At 36.8% G+C, this 15,665-nt stretch overlaps 1 protein-coding gene across 1 annotated transcript in view; it reads left to right on the top strand.

Moving 5' to 3' along the window:
- Positions 1-15,249, top strand: part of CYBB (cytochrome b-245 beta chain) — a 35,318-nt gene extending 20,069 nt beyond the window's left edge. The window contains exons 8-13 of the mRNA XM_084870468.1: positions 1,507-1,599; positions 4,464-4,717; positions 6,974-7,136; positions 8,737-8,883; positions 11,497-11,621; positions 12,703-15,249. Of these exons, the coding sequence (XP_084726594.1) occupies positions 1,507-1,599; positions 4,464-4,717; positions 6,974-7,136; positions 8,737-8,883; positions 11,497-11,621; positions 12,703-12,829 (909 nt within the window). The 3' untranslated portion in view covers positions 12,830-15,249. The remainder of the gene's footprint in view (positions 1-1,506; positions 1,600-4,463; positions 4,718-6,973; positions 7,137-8,736; positions 8,884-11,496; positions 11,622-12,702) is intronic.
- Positions 15,250-15,665: the final 416 nt, after the last annotated feature.

A 15,665-nucleotide genomic window follows, 5' to 3' on the forward strand; every position in this document is an offset into this window, starting at 1 on the left:
CCATTGGTATAAAGCTAGAAAAAAAAAATCAACATTTGTATAGGGCTTCTAAGCAGAATTATTATTTTTTCCTTAAGCCTAGTATAATACAATGGTAAATTTCCCATTTCATTTCATTTCCTCTTTTCTTTTTTCCTGCACTACTAATATAGGACTACTCTTACTGTAGACACAGCATGTTCTCTGAGATTTAACATCTTTAAGCATCCTTGCTCAATACTGAAAGCAACCAGACACCTCAGTGAACTGTCCCCAGTATCTGAAGACATAAACAGAAATTATAAAAAGGGAACTGTATTTCAGGTTCTCTTTATAAGCTAGATGAAGGCATATTTCCTTGAAGACAGCTGGAGTCAAAGTACTACTATCTTAACAGGCATCTACCTCAGAGGAGCTTCTGGGTTCTGGGGGATATTAGAGGCAATGTCCAAGACCTGGCTCCATTCAATGGAATCCCACGGTGGCACCCAATAAATAGATAGATGGTCCCAGACTGTTTTAAAAGCCTGTGCCATGAAAACAAAGGCCAGTAACAGAACAATACTGACTTTTGGAGTAGATATTTTTCAACTGTGGCTAGAGAGGGGAACATTTAGGTGATAGTGCCTTCTAAAACTCTTTGCTACTTCAGGTATTAAATTTGGTACTCTCAACTTTCAATAAATAGTTTCTAAAAATAATTTAATAGAAAGATCATATATGAGAGTATGAGAAGCACTTTGTAGTTTTATTTTCTTCTTGGAATCCATTCTGGAATGTCATCTTTTAGATGGTATTTCCTTCTAAAATTCTTTACTACTTCAGGTATTAAACTAGAAACCTAACTTACTGAATCTAGGAATGGATTTATCTAGCATAAATGTTTCCATATAGCCAATAATGCTATAAGGTAATTCTAGTGTTCTGAAACACCACCAATTCTGACAAGAGGGGAATCTAAAAAAATCTGAAAATCTGTGGGTATGTCCCTATTCAGCAAGTACATTGCATAGTTCCTAGGAACTTACCAGAATATTGGAGAAACAGTTAAATTCTTACATAAAATTTCTCATCTTGCAAAAGTCTCATTTTGACTACATAACAACTGAAAGCATTTGCAATATTGCATTAAAAATACGGTATTGCTGAAATGCTATCTTTTAGAGAAATGTTGATTCTGAAACCAACCTTGCTCTGCTGTAGGGTTATTGCAGCTGCTGTTGCAATACTAGGAGGAAGTCCCATTCTTGTGCACAGTTCCTCTTTGGAAAGTTTCATACTGTAGATATGAAACTTTATGGCCTTGCACAGTTCCACAATATGACCTTGGAGAATATTCATTTTTACTGGCTCAATGTTTAAATTTAATTTTAGATTTTTTTTTTTGCTTTCTATTATAGAACACATTTACTAATATAAATTATTTTAAAAGGCTACAAAGGTTATCTTGACTTCTAAAATGTTTTGTCCCCATGAATCTTTTATTAGCTATCACCCTTTTTTTTAAATCTTTCCTTCTGATTATAGACTTGGAAATGGATTGTGGGTCCCATGTTCCTGTACCTCTGTGAGAGGCTTGTACGGTTTTGGAGATCTCAACAGAAGGTGGTCATCACCAAGGTATTAGCTGGTTTTAAAAATTACTAATAGAATCTAACTATGCATGGAAAAATCTCCCCAAGTTCTCTATAACATTTGGTCAGAGCTCTTTTTTACTCAGTTTTTAAAAAATTATTATTAAGCTTAGAGCAGAGAGATGAACTAGTTAATTTCAATGCACTTAGCTTGATAATCAAATGGTTGGGTCTTTTAACTGGATAAACTAGAAGTTCACATTTTCTGTTGAAAAATGAACCCAAATGTTTTGTGTAAATGAATGTGGTGTGTGTGTGTGTGTGTGTGTGTGTGTGTGTGTCTAGATGGGAGGGACATAAAATGATAATGTGATTAGTTAAGAGTGGAGAAACAAGAGGAGTGCAAAAGAGCATACATTGAGCCTTAAAATATTCAGATGCCAAAAGAACCAGGGAACTTTGGTTGAGGTTGAGATAGCTTCCCAGGTCCCTTTACCTTATTTTCTGTGCTTTGTATGTGATCATAGACTAAAAAATTAAAGTGCCCATAGTCTTAAGCAAGTTACTAACTAAACTGCATCAAGAATTGAGTCTTAAAAAAATAAATAAATAAACTTTCTCTCATTAAAAAAACTAATTGAGTCTTCTAGCTCAAGTATACAGTGGTTTTCTCCCCAATAATCTATGATGCTTCTCATCATTACATTAATAAATAATATCTAGCTAAATAAATAGAAATTTAAATTTATTATTGTTTCAGGAAACACCAGAGAAGACTATATATATATATATATATATATATATATATATATATATATATATATATATATATTTAAAGCTACATATAGAAGGTTCTTTAGAGCATGTTCTCAGGAGATGAACCTATCAAAGAAAAGAAAGTCAAGATTGGGAAAGGAAAAAGCTGACTCTAAATATGGTTGTATATATATTGATTTCAGAGAGAGGAAGGGAGAGGGAAAGAGAATCATTGATTGGCTGCCTCTGGCATGTCCCCCCCCCCCCAGTAGAGATCCAATCCCCACCCCAGGCATGTGCCATGACCAGGAATTGAACCCTGACCTACTGGTTCATAGGTCAATGCTCAACCACTGAGCCACACTGGCTAGTCAGACAAGACTATTTTTGTCAAATAAAATTTAATTCAATTCAGTTCACTTCAAAAAGTATTTACCAAAACACTACTATGGCTTATTTTTGCAATATGCACAAATTCTTCCTATCCTTCACCCTAACTTTTCTTTCTTGTCAACTAAGGAAGGTCATAGTAAAGACGGTTCATCTGGCATTAGAAATCTGGACATACAAAAAGTCACAAAAGTTCTCCTTTTATGATACCTATATTGTACTATAAGAAAAATCCCATAGATCAACAAAAAAGAGCTACATTAAAATTTCCCTTCCTAGACTAGAACTGACTAACCAAGTAAGTGTTCCCTTAAACATATTTCTAAGGCAAACTTATTTTCCTTTGAAGAAAATAGACACTAATTTTCTTCTTATATAAACACACTTAAGAAACAATGCATGATCTATAAGTATTCCAGTGATAAAGCTGTCCCCTAGCACATTTTATTAAATTCAATCCTAATTTTGCCTGTGGTAGCAAAATTGCTGTATGGTAAAAATTTGTTTCACCATATAATATTGCAACATGATAAACAGAATTTTCAAAATAATCTTGATAAATTTTTATTTTCTGTTTTCAAAATGAAGCTTTATAACTCCATTTTAGTGATGAAGGGAAGTTGGTTACAGCTTTATCATATAAGATATATTTAAATCACAAGTTTCAAAATGCTTGGCAATTGTTATTAAAAGGAATTCCCATTCTATTCTTTCTCAATGGTGAAAAGAAAAGCTCAGCAAGATTAGTCAACATTGGGAAACTGCTATTTTTTTCTATTTATTTTTCTTCCCTTGTATATCTCTTAATTTGTTTTCAGTTGTACATATGAAGTCCTAGGCTTTTCAGAAATCATCAAAGAAACAATATATTACTTTCTGTATTGAAATGAAAGCTTTCTATTGTGTCCTATTTTTAAAAATTATTTACTGACTCACCAATTAATGTACATTTGTACTGTTCCCCTCCCCTTTTTGCTATTATAAACAAAGATGTTATCAAATTCCTTGTATATGGATTGATGGCAACAGGTAGGTAGGACTTTGAGAAAGATAGTGTATTCCTCAAATAGGGAGAAATGTACAAACAATGCCTAGAGTCAGACAGGTTTGAGGTGTGACTCAGGACGAAGGCAGATAAACATAGTTAGCCTTGATTTGGGAGATGTTGCTGTAACTCACCAATAGGGTCTTCTTCTTCTTCTATCCAGATGCTAAGGCTCTCATTCCCTGGGGAGACAGGAAGACTGAGCAGGAAATCATCACTTCTTTCTGTTTCTAGCCCCTGCCTTGACTTCTTAGAGAAAAAACACACCGTAATAATAAGCTGGTTCTTAGGTTCAATTCCCTTGTAAGACTCTGAAACAGAAAGCTACATATACAAGACTTATTGGAGCATGTGCTCAGATGAACCTATCAAAGAAAAGAAAGGCAAGATTGGGAAAGGAAAAAAGCTGACCCTAACTATGGTTGTAATTTCAGTCTCAGATGATCCTACAGAGAGTGCTGGAGTTAGTATGGCCTCTTGGAGTTGTCCCAAATTGCGGAAAGGGGCCAAGCCTCTCTTCTTAGGCATCAGCTTATCATTGGTCATAGGCTACAGCTGAGGCCAATGCCCAATGAGAGAGATATCTGCTGCAAGAAATGCTGTGTTGGCCCTGAAGAAAGGACCTGGGTGTGGCATTTTAGTTCAGCTCATCCATACAGACACTGAAAAGGCAAGTTTTGGGGAAAGTGTAGTTTTCAGAGATATGTTTTGTTCTGTAGGTGGTGACTCATCCTTTCAAAACCATCGAACTACAGATGAAGAAGAAGGGATTCAAGATGGAAGTGGGACAATATATTTTTGTCAAGTGTCCCAAGGTTTCCAAGCTGGAATGGCACCCTTTCACACTGACCTCTGCACCTGAGGAAGACTTTTTTAGCATCCATATCCGCATTGTTGGGGACTGGACAGAGGGACTGTTCAATGCTTGTGGCTGTGATAAGCAGGAGTTTCAAGATGCCTGGAAATTACCTAAGTGAGTACAAAGCACATATAACAAAAGCGTATGAGTTCAGGAAAAATGACACTAAATAGCTCCTCTTCCCCCATCTCTCACTATCTCCTGAGTTTGACAAAATACATAGGTTCTACAAATATAGGTAGCTATCTCTATGTTCCCCATTTTATGTGTGTGGTATATTTGTTCACATATTTTTAAATATTATATGAAAGGTAAAATATTTGAATCAAATATTAAAATGAACATTCCCAAATCCCTTTCAATATCTATGGATCAAGGCCAAGGTATATTAATCTTTCTAACAAACAAACATATTAATAGTATATTAAAGATGTTCTTAAAATATAATTGGTGCAGTGAAACCAAGATGGCAACATAGGTAAACACTTAAACCGCTGCCTTGCACAACAATTTCAAAACTACAATTAAAAGACAAAATAGACATCATCCAGAACCACAAGAAGGCTGGATGAGTGGAAATTCCACAACTAGAAGGAAAGAGAAAAGCACACTGAGACTCAGAGGAGCTGTGGGAGGCAGAGGTACTGAGACTCAAGCACGGAGAGGACTGGCAACTGAGTGCATGGCTGGCTTTCTCAAGAGGGAGGGAGACAAAAGCTCCTGACTACACTGAACTCCAGTTCCAGGTGAGACTCTGGGGAATAAACTCATTTGGGGAGAAACTGTACTGTCTGGCAGTGGGCAGAACGCCAGGGCAGCTTTCTCTCAGAGGTGCTTACAGCGATTACCATGGGACCATGAGACACAGAAGCCTATTGGGGCACAGCTGATGGGAAACCAATGCTGTCTGCTCCACCCTGAGATCTGCACCATCCAAGTTGGGCACGAAGGCTTTTGCAGGTCTTTGTGTCTCCAGCACAGAAGTTCTCCCAGCGTAGACACAGCTGATCCTCACAGCTAATTGGTCTGGAGGTCAATTCCTCCCAGTGATACCAACAACAATCAAGGTTTAACTACAAGACTGCACACAGACCATAAAGGGGTGCACCAAGAGTGTCCACATCAGGTAACTAGGGAGGCTGAGCCACTGGACCCTATAGGACACCTAGCACACAAAGCCACTCTATCAACTCAGGGAAGCAGCCAAAATGCAGAGACAAAGAAACAGATCACAAATGAACAAAATGTAGGGAAGCAAACTACAGGATATAGAGTTCAAAACCACATTAAAAGCAGCAAGAGTGGCAAGAAATATTCAAAGTGATGAACAGCAAGAACCTACAACCAAGAGTAAAACCCAGCAAAGCTATCATTCAGAATTGAAGGTCAAATATAGAGCTTCACAGACAAGAAAAAGCTAAAGGAGTTCATCACCACCAAACTAGTATTATATTAAATGCTGATAGGTATTATTTAAGAGGAGGAAGAAGAAGAAAAGGGTAAAGATAAAAATTATGAACAACAAATACATATCTATCAACAAATGAATCTAAAATCAAGTGAATAAAAATAATCTGATGAACAGGATAAACTGGTGAATATAATAGAATCAGGGGCATAGAAAGGGAGTGGACTGACAGACAATTCACAGGGGAAAAGAGGTATTGGGGGTACAGAAAGAGACAGGACAAAAATCATACACCTATGTTTGAGGACAGTGGGGGGTAGTAAGGGCAGAGGATGGGGTGGGAACCAGGTTGAGGGGAGCTCTGGGGGGAAAAAGAGGAACAATTGTAATAATCTGTACAATAAAGATTTATTAAATTAAAAAAAATAGTATGTAATTGGTGCATGTTATTTGAGGGTAAATGCCACGTATCATTCATTTTACCTCCTTCTCCTCATATGCCTAACGTGGTATTAGGCACTTGGTGGATGCTGAAAAAAAGTTTGTTGAATAACTCAATGAATACACAGATGAAAATTGGACACATTAAGCTACAAGATGTTTTGATATAGAAATTTCTCACTTTAATTCAATGTGTAATATAAGCAGAAATTTCAAGCATGGGACACCCTGACAAGAAATATAGACATGTGTGTATGTGAGGAGGCTGTGAGTTAAGGGGGATGAGGAGATGAACAAAATACCCTTGAGAATTACCAAATGTTTTCAATAAGCTAAGAATTCCTACTTCAAACTCCAATGTTCATACTAAGTTGGTTACTTGAAAGCTGTTTCACAAAGTAAAGTGTTCCAAATCCTGGTTTGAAGTGACATATTGCAAACCCCTAGGAATAATATGTGCCCCATCACACTCTGAAGAGTAGGATATGTCTGTAACCATCTCCTCTTATGCTTCCCTCCAGGATAGCTGTTGATGGACCCTTTGGCACAGCCAGCGAAGATGTGTTCAGCTATGAAGTGGTGATGTTAGTGGGAGCAGGGATTGGGGTCACACCCTTTGCATCCATTCTCAAGTCAGTCTGGTACAAATATTGCAATAATGCCACGAATCTGAGGCTCAAAAAGGTAGGTTCCATTATTGTTGAGAGGGCTTGGAGCATTCGTTATACTCTGGCAGGTGAAGCCTGAGAGAGCCTTTGTGGCTGAGGGTGGCAGGGACCAAGGGAAGTGTAGGCCCATTAGTAAAAGTAGTATACTGAATTTGTATATTATATATAGAATGGTACATTACAAGAAATTTGGAAGAAAGAAAGTTGTAGTAGAGAGAAAGTATTTACAATCCCAATCCAATAGCTATCCTTGTTTGTATATTCTCTTTCAATATTTTCCAAATGTTTACATATTTTTAGAAAATTGTAAATAATGCAGATGTAAAATTTCATGTCCTGTTTTTCTAGAAACAGTGGTTTTCTATGTTGCTGCAGGCTTAACAGTAATCATTTTAATGATTTCTTTATGTTCCATTGAGAGGATATAGGATATTTTTTCTACCATCCTAGGTTAGTGACCAAGATCAATTTCATTTTCAGCCTACCAATACTTTTGTTGCAGGAAGAGGGCAGGAGACATGTCTTTCATGTAACTTTTACTTTCTTAGGATAACTCTTCAGAATAATTTCCCAGAGGATTTTTTTTTGTCCCATGTAAATTTGGTTTCATTATATGATAAAGGACATCTTTAATGAAATGAGACATTCTAATAACCCTAGATATTACATCTAATGGGAACATTAAACTCATCATGACTTTTGATTCTCCCCTTTTTCTATTTTCTATGTGAGGAAGGTTTGGGTAGAAATATTTTTTTCCTTAGGAACTCAGGAATTTCGGATAGTGGCAGACAGGGAATTAGTCCTGTGATTTGAGGTTCTAGTTGTAGTGGTCTTTCTGAGAGGAGGTATGAGGGAATCCAGAAATTCTGTGAAGGCAGGAACAGACCCAGAGAGAAAGAGTTGAGCTAATATTTTTCTTAAACTTTGTATGTTTGAAGCCAAGCTATTCATTTATTGCCTGGCCAATGTGAAGGCCAGAGCAGGTTCATGTGAACTAGCTTGTCAAATGTCTAGAGCTTTCTAAAAACTTCTTTCTAAATCTTTTGAGCAACAAGAAAAAGTTGGGAAGAGGTAAGTAATCCACGTGTCAAGACTGACAGGGCCTATATAATAAAGAGCTAATGTGCAAATGGTCATTGTATTCTCGAGCCCTCATGCCCTTGTACCTCAGCTAAGGTGGGGGTGGGGGGCTTGAGGCTGGGCCGGGGGACTTGAGGCTGTGTCCCCACCCTGGTACCGGGGCCAGGAGGACCTGAGGCCATGCCCCCCACCTGGAGGGGCTTGATGGGGGACCTAAAGCTGTGCCCTCCTGCCCAGCGGGTCTTGTTGGGGGTGGGGCCAGCCAGGTCTTGGTCTCACATGATTTCCAGGCACATGCAGGTGGGCGGGGACTTAACTCTGGGCCCCACAGTGTGCCCCAGACTCTGACAGGAAGGAGATTTTCATATATATTTTACTAATTTTCTTTCATCTCTGACACTTCGATTAAGGAGAAAGGGCAAATAGCAATATTAAAATATTTCCTCTAATTAATTCCCTTTTAATGTACATGAATTTCATGCACCAGGCCACTAGTTTAAATATAATCTGCTTTATGATTTGTCCTCTTTCAGATCTACTTCTACTGGCTCTGCCGGGACACACATGCCTTTGAGTGGTTTGCAGACTTGCTCCAGCTGCTAGAGACCCAGATGCAGAAGAGAAACAATCCTGGCTTCCTCAGCTATAACATCTATCTCACTGGCTGGGATGAGTCACAGGTGAGGACAAGATCTCAAATTTCAGATCATTCCCACAGTGCCCAGGGCTTACTGACTTCCCTTTGGCTATTGAAGTGTCTCCTGCACTGTTTTTACTAAGAACAGTTCATTGATTCCGGTGATTCAACCCATTCACTCTCACTCAATATCCCCACACATTCAGACTGTTGAGATGATATTTTAAAGTTGATATCTCTGGAACAGATCAAAGATAATTTGCTGACAAGGAATAAAAGCCAAGACTAACCTTATAAGATAAATGACACCACAAGGGGTCTCAAACAAGGTAGACCAGAGGATCCACAGGGTAATGAGAAGATAGTATTAGCTCTCTTTCTCTTTTTCTCTTTATATCTACACACATATACATACATACCTTTAATTTCCAGTGTATGCATGTTTTATAATATACATAATACATATACTATGTGCCAGGTATTCTTTTTTTAAAAAAAATACATTTTTATTGATTTCAGAGAGAGGAAGGGAGAGAGGGAGAGAGATAGAAACATCCATGAGACAGAAACACCAATTGAGTGCCTCCTGCATGCCCCCTATTGGTAATAGAGCCAACCTGGGCATGTTCCCTGACCAGCAATCAAACTGTGACTCCTGGTACATGGGTTAACGTTCAACCACTGAGCAACACTGGTCAGGCCCTAATAGTGTTCTTAGTGTTTATATAGTTTGTCCAATTAAATCCTTACAACAACCCTATGAAGTAACCACTATTATTATCCATATTTCACAGATGAGGAAACCAAGGCCCAGAACAAGTTAGGTCATTTTTCCAAGAGTATCCAATTAGTAATTAGCAGAGTCATAATGTTCCAGAGCAGCACTCTTAGCAACTTCTAGTAGTTTGCTATTATCATTTGTAGATAAAACAAAATATATCTAACAAAGGTGACATATATATGTCACACACACATATATAATATATATGTGTTATATATATATAATATATAAAACACATATATATTATATATATATAACACATATAATATGTATATGTATATATATGCATCTCCTTCCTCCAGGGACATTTAGCAATGTAAGCATTCTACAATTCACAAGACAACCCTTCACAACAAAGAATTATTTAGTGCTACATGACAAAAGAGCTTCAATTGAGAAACTCTAAAACAAGTTAATTCCAAGAGGAGAGCATTTATAAATAAGCAAACATTAATGACTTGCATGGAAACAGCATAAGTTGTCACTCTGAGAGAAGAGCTACAGCAAGAGTCTATGCCTATTCCTGTGTCTCAGTGGCTCCTCAATCCTGGGCATCTTTCCCATGCACCATGTACCTTGAAAACTGACTTTTTCTCATTTGGGTTTTGGCATATTGTTTAGCATAAATTCTCCAAGTCTTAGAAGAGTCTTGTTGCAAATGGGCCAGGGACACATAACCATGAAAATTGCTAGTCCATAAAAATGGTTTTAAGATGCAACTTCTGCAATTTAAAAACAAAACAACAACAAATACTTGATAAAAAGTGAAACCGAGAAAAAAAACAAAAACAAAAAAACAACACATGAAAATAAAGAAGAAGAAAAAAGAAACCCAGAAAAACTCTATAATATATAAATTGTTTTGCAGTTTTGATATTTAAAAAGCCAGATAAAGTTTTTGATGGGAAATTTATTTGTATTGAAAAAGAATTTTTTTTGCTTTGCAAAAATAGTCTCTATAGGATTATTAAACCAAAATAACCACCCTTCTTACTTCATTCATCCCCTGCCCAGAGAATGTAAAATCTGATTTAATTTTAAAATACATTTAATTAGCTGCTTTTATGAAAAATATCTATGTTCAAACTGAAGATCCCTAAAATGGTAGCAGAAATCAATATGTGACATATACAGTACACACAAACACACACACAGCTTTAGGCTTGATTTGATGTCTCATGATGTTATCAAAATATGAGTGCATTTTAGTCAATGGTTGTTTTAAATCTTAGTGATTCCCCTAAAGAAGTGGGAATGGAAATGTATTAGTGCAAAGAAAGAAAGTACAATAGAACAGATGAGATACAGAACCAAAAGAAAAACAAGTGAGACAGAAAATTTGAATCCTAGCCACACTTCAAAGACTGAATCAAATGCTGCCACCCTGAAACCATCCTATAGCCTCCTACCCCAACTCCCTCCTTTGCTCTCATTGAGATGCTTGTGTCTCTTCCAAAGCACTCATCATACCCTATTCTATAAATATGATTATTCATGTTGATATTTCAAGGTATGCCCTCCTAGTTTATCAATTGCATGAGGAGACCTAGTTTTTTCTTTTCTTTTTTTTTTTAATCCTCACTGAAGGTATTTTTTCCATTAATTTTTAGAGAGTGGAAGGAAGGAAGGAGGGGGAAGAGAAAGAATCATCCACATGATTGGTTGCCTCCCTCATGAGCCCCGACCAGGCTGACGCTCTAACCACTGTGCAACTGGCTTACTTATCTTCTACCCTACAGCATGCCTTACTCCAAATATATAGGTCATTTGCCCTTGCTTTGTGATATATTGTAAATATTTAAGAAAAAAATAAACATGTTTCTACAGCATGTCTTTTTTTTTTTTTTTTTTCTGAATTCATTTCCTATCCTGCAGGCTAATCACTTTGCTGTGCACCATGACGAAGAGAAAGATGTCATCACAGGCTTGAAACAAAAGACTTTGTATGGACGGCCCAACTGGGATAATGAGTTCAAGACAATTGCGAGTCAACACCCAAAGTAAGGCATTTTCTGCTTCAAGGTGTTATTGAGGCTTGTGGTCTGTCTAAAAGCAGCAGTTCCCAAATATGGCTATATTTGTATATTGAAAATAAAACTACCCAGATTCTTATATTTATAACTAATGGAAGGTTCTACATATCTCTGACTTCAAGATGAGTCTTTCAATCACATCAAAATTACCTGGAGAGTTATTAGAAACAAAGATTCTCAGGCCTCCACCTTGGATATTCTGAATCCTGTTCCTCCCAAGTAGGACCATAAGTTGGTTCTTTTCTTTCACCCTCTAAATTTCACTAGTGTCTCTACTGCTTTTAATTCAATACAATTTATACACATTAAGGAGACTGTCCCCACTTTCAGTTTTAGCTTTTGGGTCTAAAATCATAAATTGACAGACATCCCAAGGTCCTTTCTGCCCTCACTAAAGCTTTAGCCATCAGGGGATCCTTTATCTTGAGGGGATCCTTTATCTTGCTGGAATACATTATAAACTCAAATCTCTGCAAATATACCCTTAAGGTGATTGCTTACACTTTAATGAGCTTATGAATCACTCGAAGGATCTTTTCAAAATACAGGCACTGATTTAATAATCTAAGAATCTGCATTATTAAAAGCTGTCACTGAGGCTACTGGTCTGAAACCACTCCTTGCAGGGATTCAGACTCTCAAATGTAAAAAATAAAGCCACACCAAGCTGTGGACAGAGCTGGTGTACTTAAAGTGGATTTGTTCCTGATTTCAGGATGCTGGGGAGGGTTGGGAAGACACAGAGCTCTGAAGGGAAGTAGCTCACAGACTCACAAATTCACCATTTTTTTTTTTTTATGTAGACGTTTCTATAAACCTTGCTTGAATGTCATTTTCCAGAGAAGTTAACTGCCATTTTAGTATCTTGCTGTCCTCACAAACAGCTGAGCAGCTCTCTCACAGGGCAATCTAAACCCAGCCATTTGTGCAAAAGAAAAAGGAACAGAGCTCTGCCCTGAGGCCTAAAACCATTTGGAGATCCCCCTAGGTGCTGTGTAATTTATGGCATCCCAAAACCTGAAACTGTCTTTTCTTTCTTTCCTCAAAGTACCAGAATAGGAGTTTTCCTCTGTGGACCTGAAGCCTTGGCTGAAACCCTCAGTAAACAAAGCATCTCCAACTCTGAGTCTGGCCCTCGGGGAGTGCATTTCATTTTCAATAAGGAAAACTTCTAATTGGTTTCTTTCATGAGAAAATATATGTGTGTTATACTATTGAATGTCCAAACAATGCTAGCTGATTATGTAAGTTCCCCCCTTAAAAATGGAAAAAAAGAAATTCTAATGTGAAGGTTTTCCCTGAAAGGAATGTCAGATTGTTTGGTTGTGATAATTAGCATTTGAATGGGGCTTTATCGTTTTCAGACCACTTTTATAAACATTTTTTTTTCTTCTATCGCTCATGCCAGAGAAAGGTAGGGCAAGCATTCCTGGAGTTAGTTTTTAGGATAAAAAACAAAACGGGGACTCAAATGATGAAGTAACTTCCTGAAGTTTATGAAGCTAGGATGCATCTAGGCCATCTGACTCCAGATTTGTTAGTCTTCCCACAATACCAGGCTACCTGGAAATGGGTTTGTATATTCCCCAAAGGGAGAAGCAAACCAGAAAGTAGCTATTCATTTTCCATTTTATATCGTCTTTGTTCTCATTGTTGTCATGTGGAAGGAAATAATATATGCTGAGAATGACTCAACACTTAACATTAACATGATTGACATTTGTGCATACTTCAGTTTACCAATAGATCATATTAATTGTGTCAGATATTCTTCTTACAAAAGAATATTAGATTAACTGGAATTGATGTATTACCCAGCATATACAATCATGCTTGGCAAAGAGTAGATAGATACTCAATGAAAATCTGTTGAATGAATGAATGAAAAGACATTTAGAATCATATAATGCCAGGGTAGAATTAATTTAAAACCTTAAAAAGAATTCTCTAAGGAAATAATTTCTGTTACTCTTATAGGCCAAAGGAACATGATGCTCCTGAAGGTAGGGAACAGGCTAAGGATAGTAACCAATAGGGTGTCCTGGAAGTTCCCTCACATTCATATTTGAAGCATTGAGAGAAGGTAGATGGAGGCAGAGAAAGGACCTTCTACTGTAACGCAAGCTGGTTTCTCTAGTCTTGCTGTCTGTGTTATGAAAGAAATGCAAAATGAAATGATCTCCAACCATCACTTGTGAATTTAAAATTAAGAATTACGACAAATATGTATCTGATATGTCCATCTGCTTTAAATAACATTACCCCTTGTTTTACTTAAATACTCACATACAAAAATGGTTCTTATTGTGTGACTAATGATTTATTGTTTTGTCATCATCGTCACCATGAAATTTATATCCTAGAAACTAAAATACCCAGGTTATCATGTAGGTATTGAATTTACACTCAATAGAATGTTCTCGATATTTAAAAGAGAGTCCCCAAATCATTGTTAATATGGCCAGAAACATTTTTTCTTTTGCTCTTGTATCCATGAACTAAAAACAGTTTTCTTGGCCCAACCCTCTGGAGCCACAGATATTTAAAATTATTCAACTTCAGTAAGGAGGAAGAAAGAAAACTAAGCACGGGGAAAGGCAGAAGACATGGTTTGGAAGAAATGGGCTGGAAGGAGAAAAGAGAATAAAAGAATGAGAGAAAGTTAAAAAGGCAAAAGGTTAGGTTAGGAGAAAGGGACCTCACATTGTTCAGTTTCTACCCCAGACTTAAAAGTCTTATATATAATGAATGTAATTGAAGGAAGCATGCACATACTCATTTTATTTTTATTACATATGATATTGAATATGAAATTCTTATTACAAATTTTGATATGAGTAAGCATATTAAGGGAACTGGGATGAACTAGTAAGAACTCAGCTGTTCTTTTGGGTTCTCAGGATGACCTGGACACTAACAAGTCAGGTCTGCTGCTGGTATATCATCTTCCCAAAATGTCCCAGGAAAGTTTTCAGGTAGGTTCAGCCTGCTCACATTGCATATTCATTCATTTAACAAATCCATTCATTTAACATATTTTTATTGTGCTATTACAATGACTATGGCTCTATCTTCCTGTTTTCAATTCTTGACACCAAGTGTGAGGAAAGGGGGAACCACATTTATAAGGAATCTTGGCTACCACTAACCTATTGTAACATAAATAAAATCAACTCCATTGTTGCTCTGGCACTCTAAAGGGTTTTCTCCCTTTGGCACCTACATGGTTACTAAAATTGAGAAATCTGTCCTTTGTTATCCTGGTTATGAGATTTAAAAAAATGAGTATAAAAGTGCTTGTAATTTTTAGAGCTTTCTTCTTCATGCTTCTTCCAAGCCACCAGTGCATCTTTTTTTTTTTTTTTTTTAACATTTAGTATTTAGCATTTAGTAACAAGTACTGAGAGAATAACTAAGCATTGTTTTAATCTCAAGGCTCTAAAGACCTTTCTTAGTTCTTTGGTTTTTGCAATATTGCTTTTATGAAATTTGAATGCTTATAGGTATGGTATGTGATTATCCTGGGGGTCCCTGGGAGATAATTCTTAGGAAGAACTATTGAAACTGTACTCAATATTAAAATTAATGAACTCTTTTGGTGTCTGTGTTGTTGATCTTTGTGTTAAAGTGTGGATTCAGATAGCAAAGATTTTTTTTCCTGCCCCGGTGGAGTTGAGATTCCCTATATTTTTGTATATGACATACCAAACATTGCACAATTTATGGACTGGGAAGGGAAAACTGAGTATAGAGTTCTGTGCTACTGTCCTGGTGACCCTCACATCAATGATATAAGGCAGTGTTTTTCAACTTTTTTTGGGCAAAGGCACACTTGTTTCATGAAAAAAATCACGAGGCACACCACCATTAGAAAATGTTAAAAAATTTAACTCTGTGCCTATATTGACTATATATAAAGTAATTCTCTTGAATAGGAATCAAATAAACACAAAGAAAGTATTTTATAATTACTTTATTATGAAATATTAAGTAAACAAAATAGTGAAAAAT

This window comes from Pipistrellus hanaki, assembly GCF_964339955.1.
Source record: "Pipistrellus hanaki genome assembly, chromosome: X".
NCBI classification, from domain to species: Eukaryota; Metazoa; Chordata; class Mammalia; order Chiroptera; family Vespertilionidae; genus Pipistrellus; species Pipistrellus hanaki.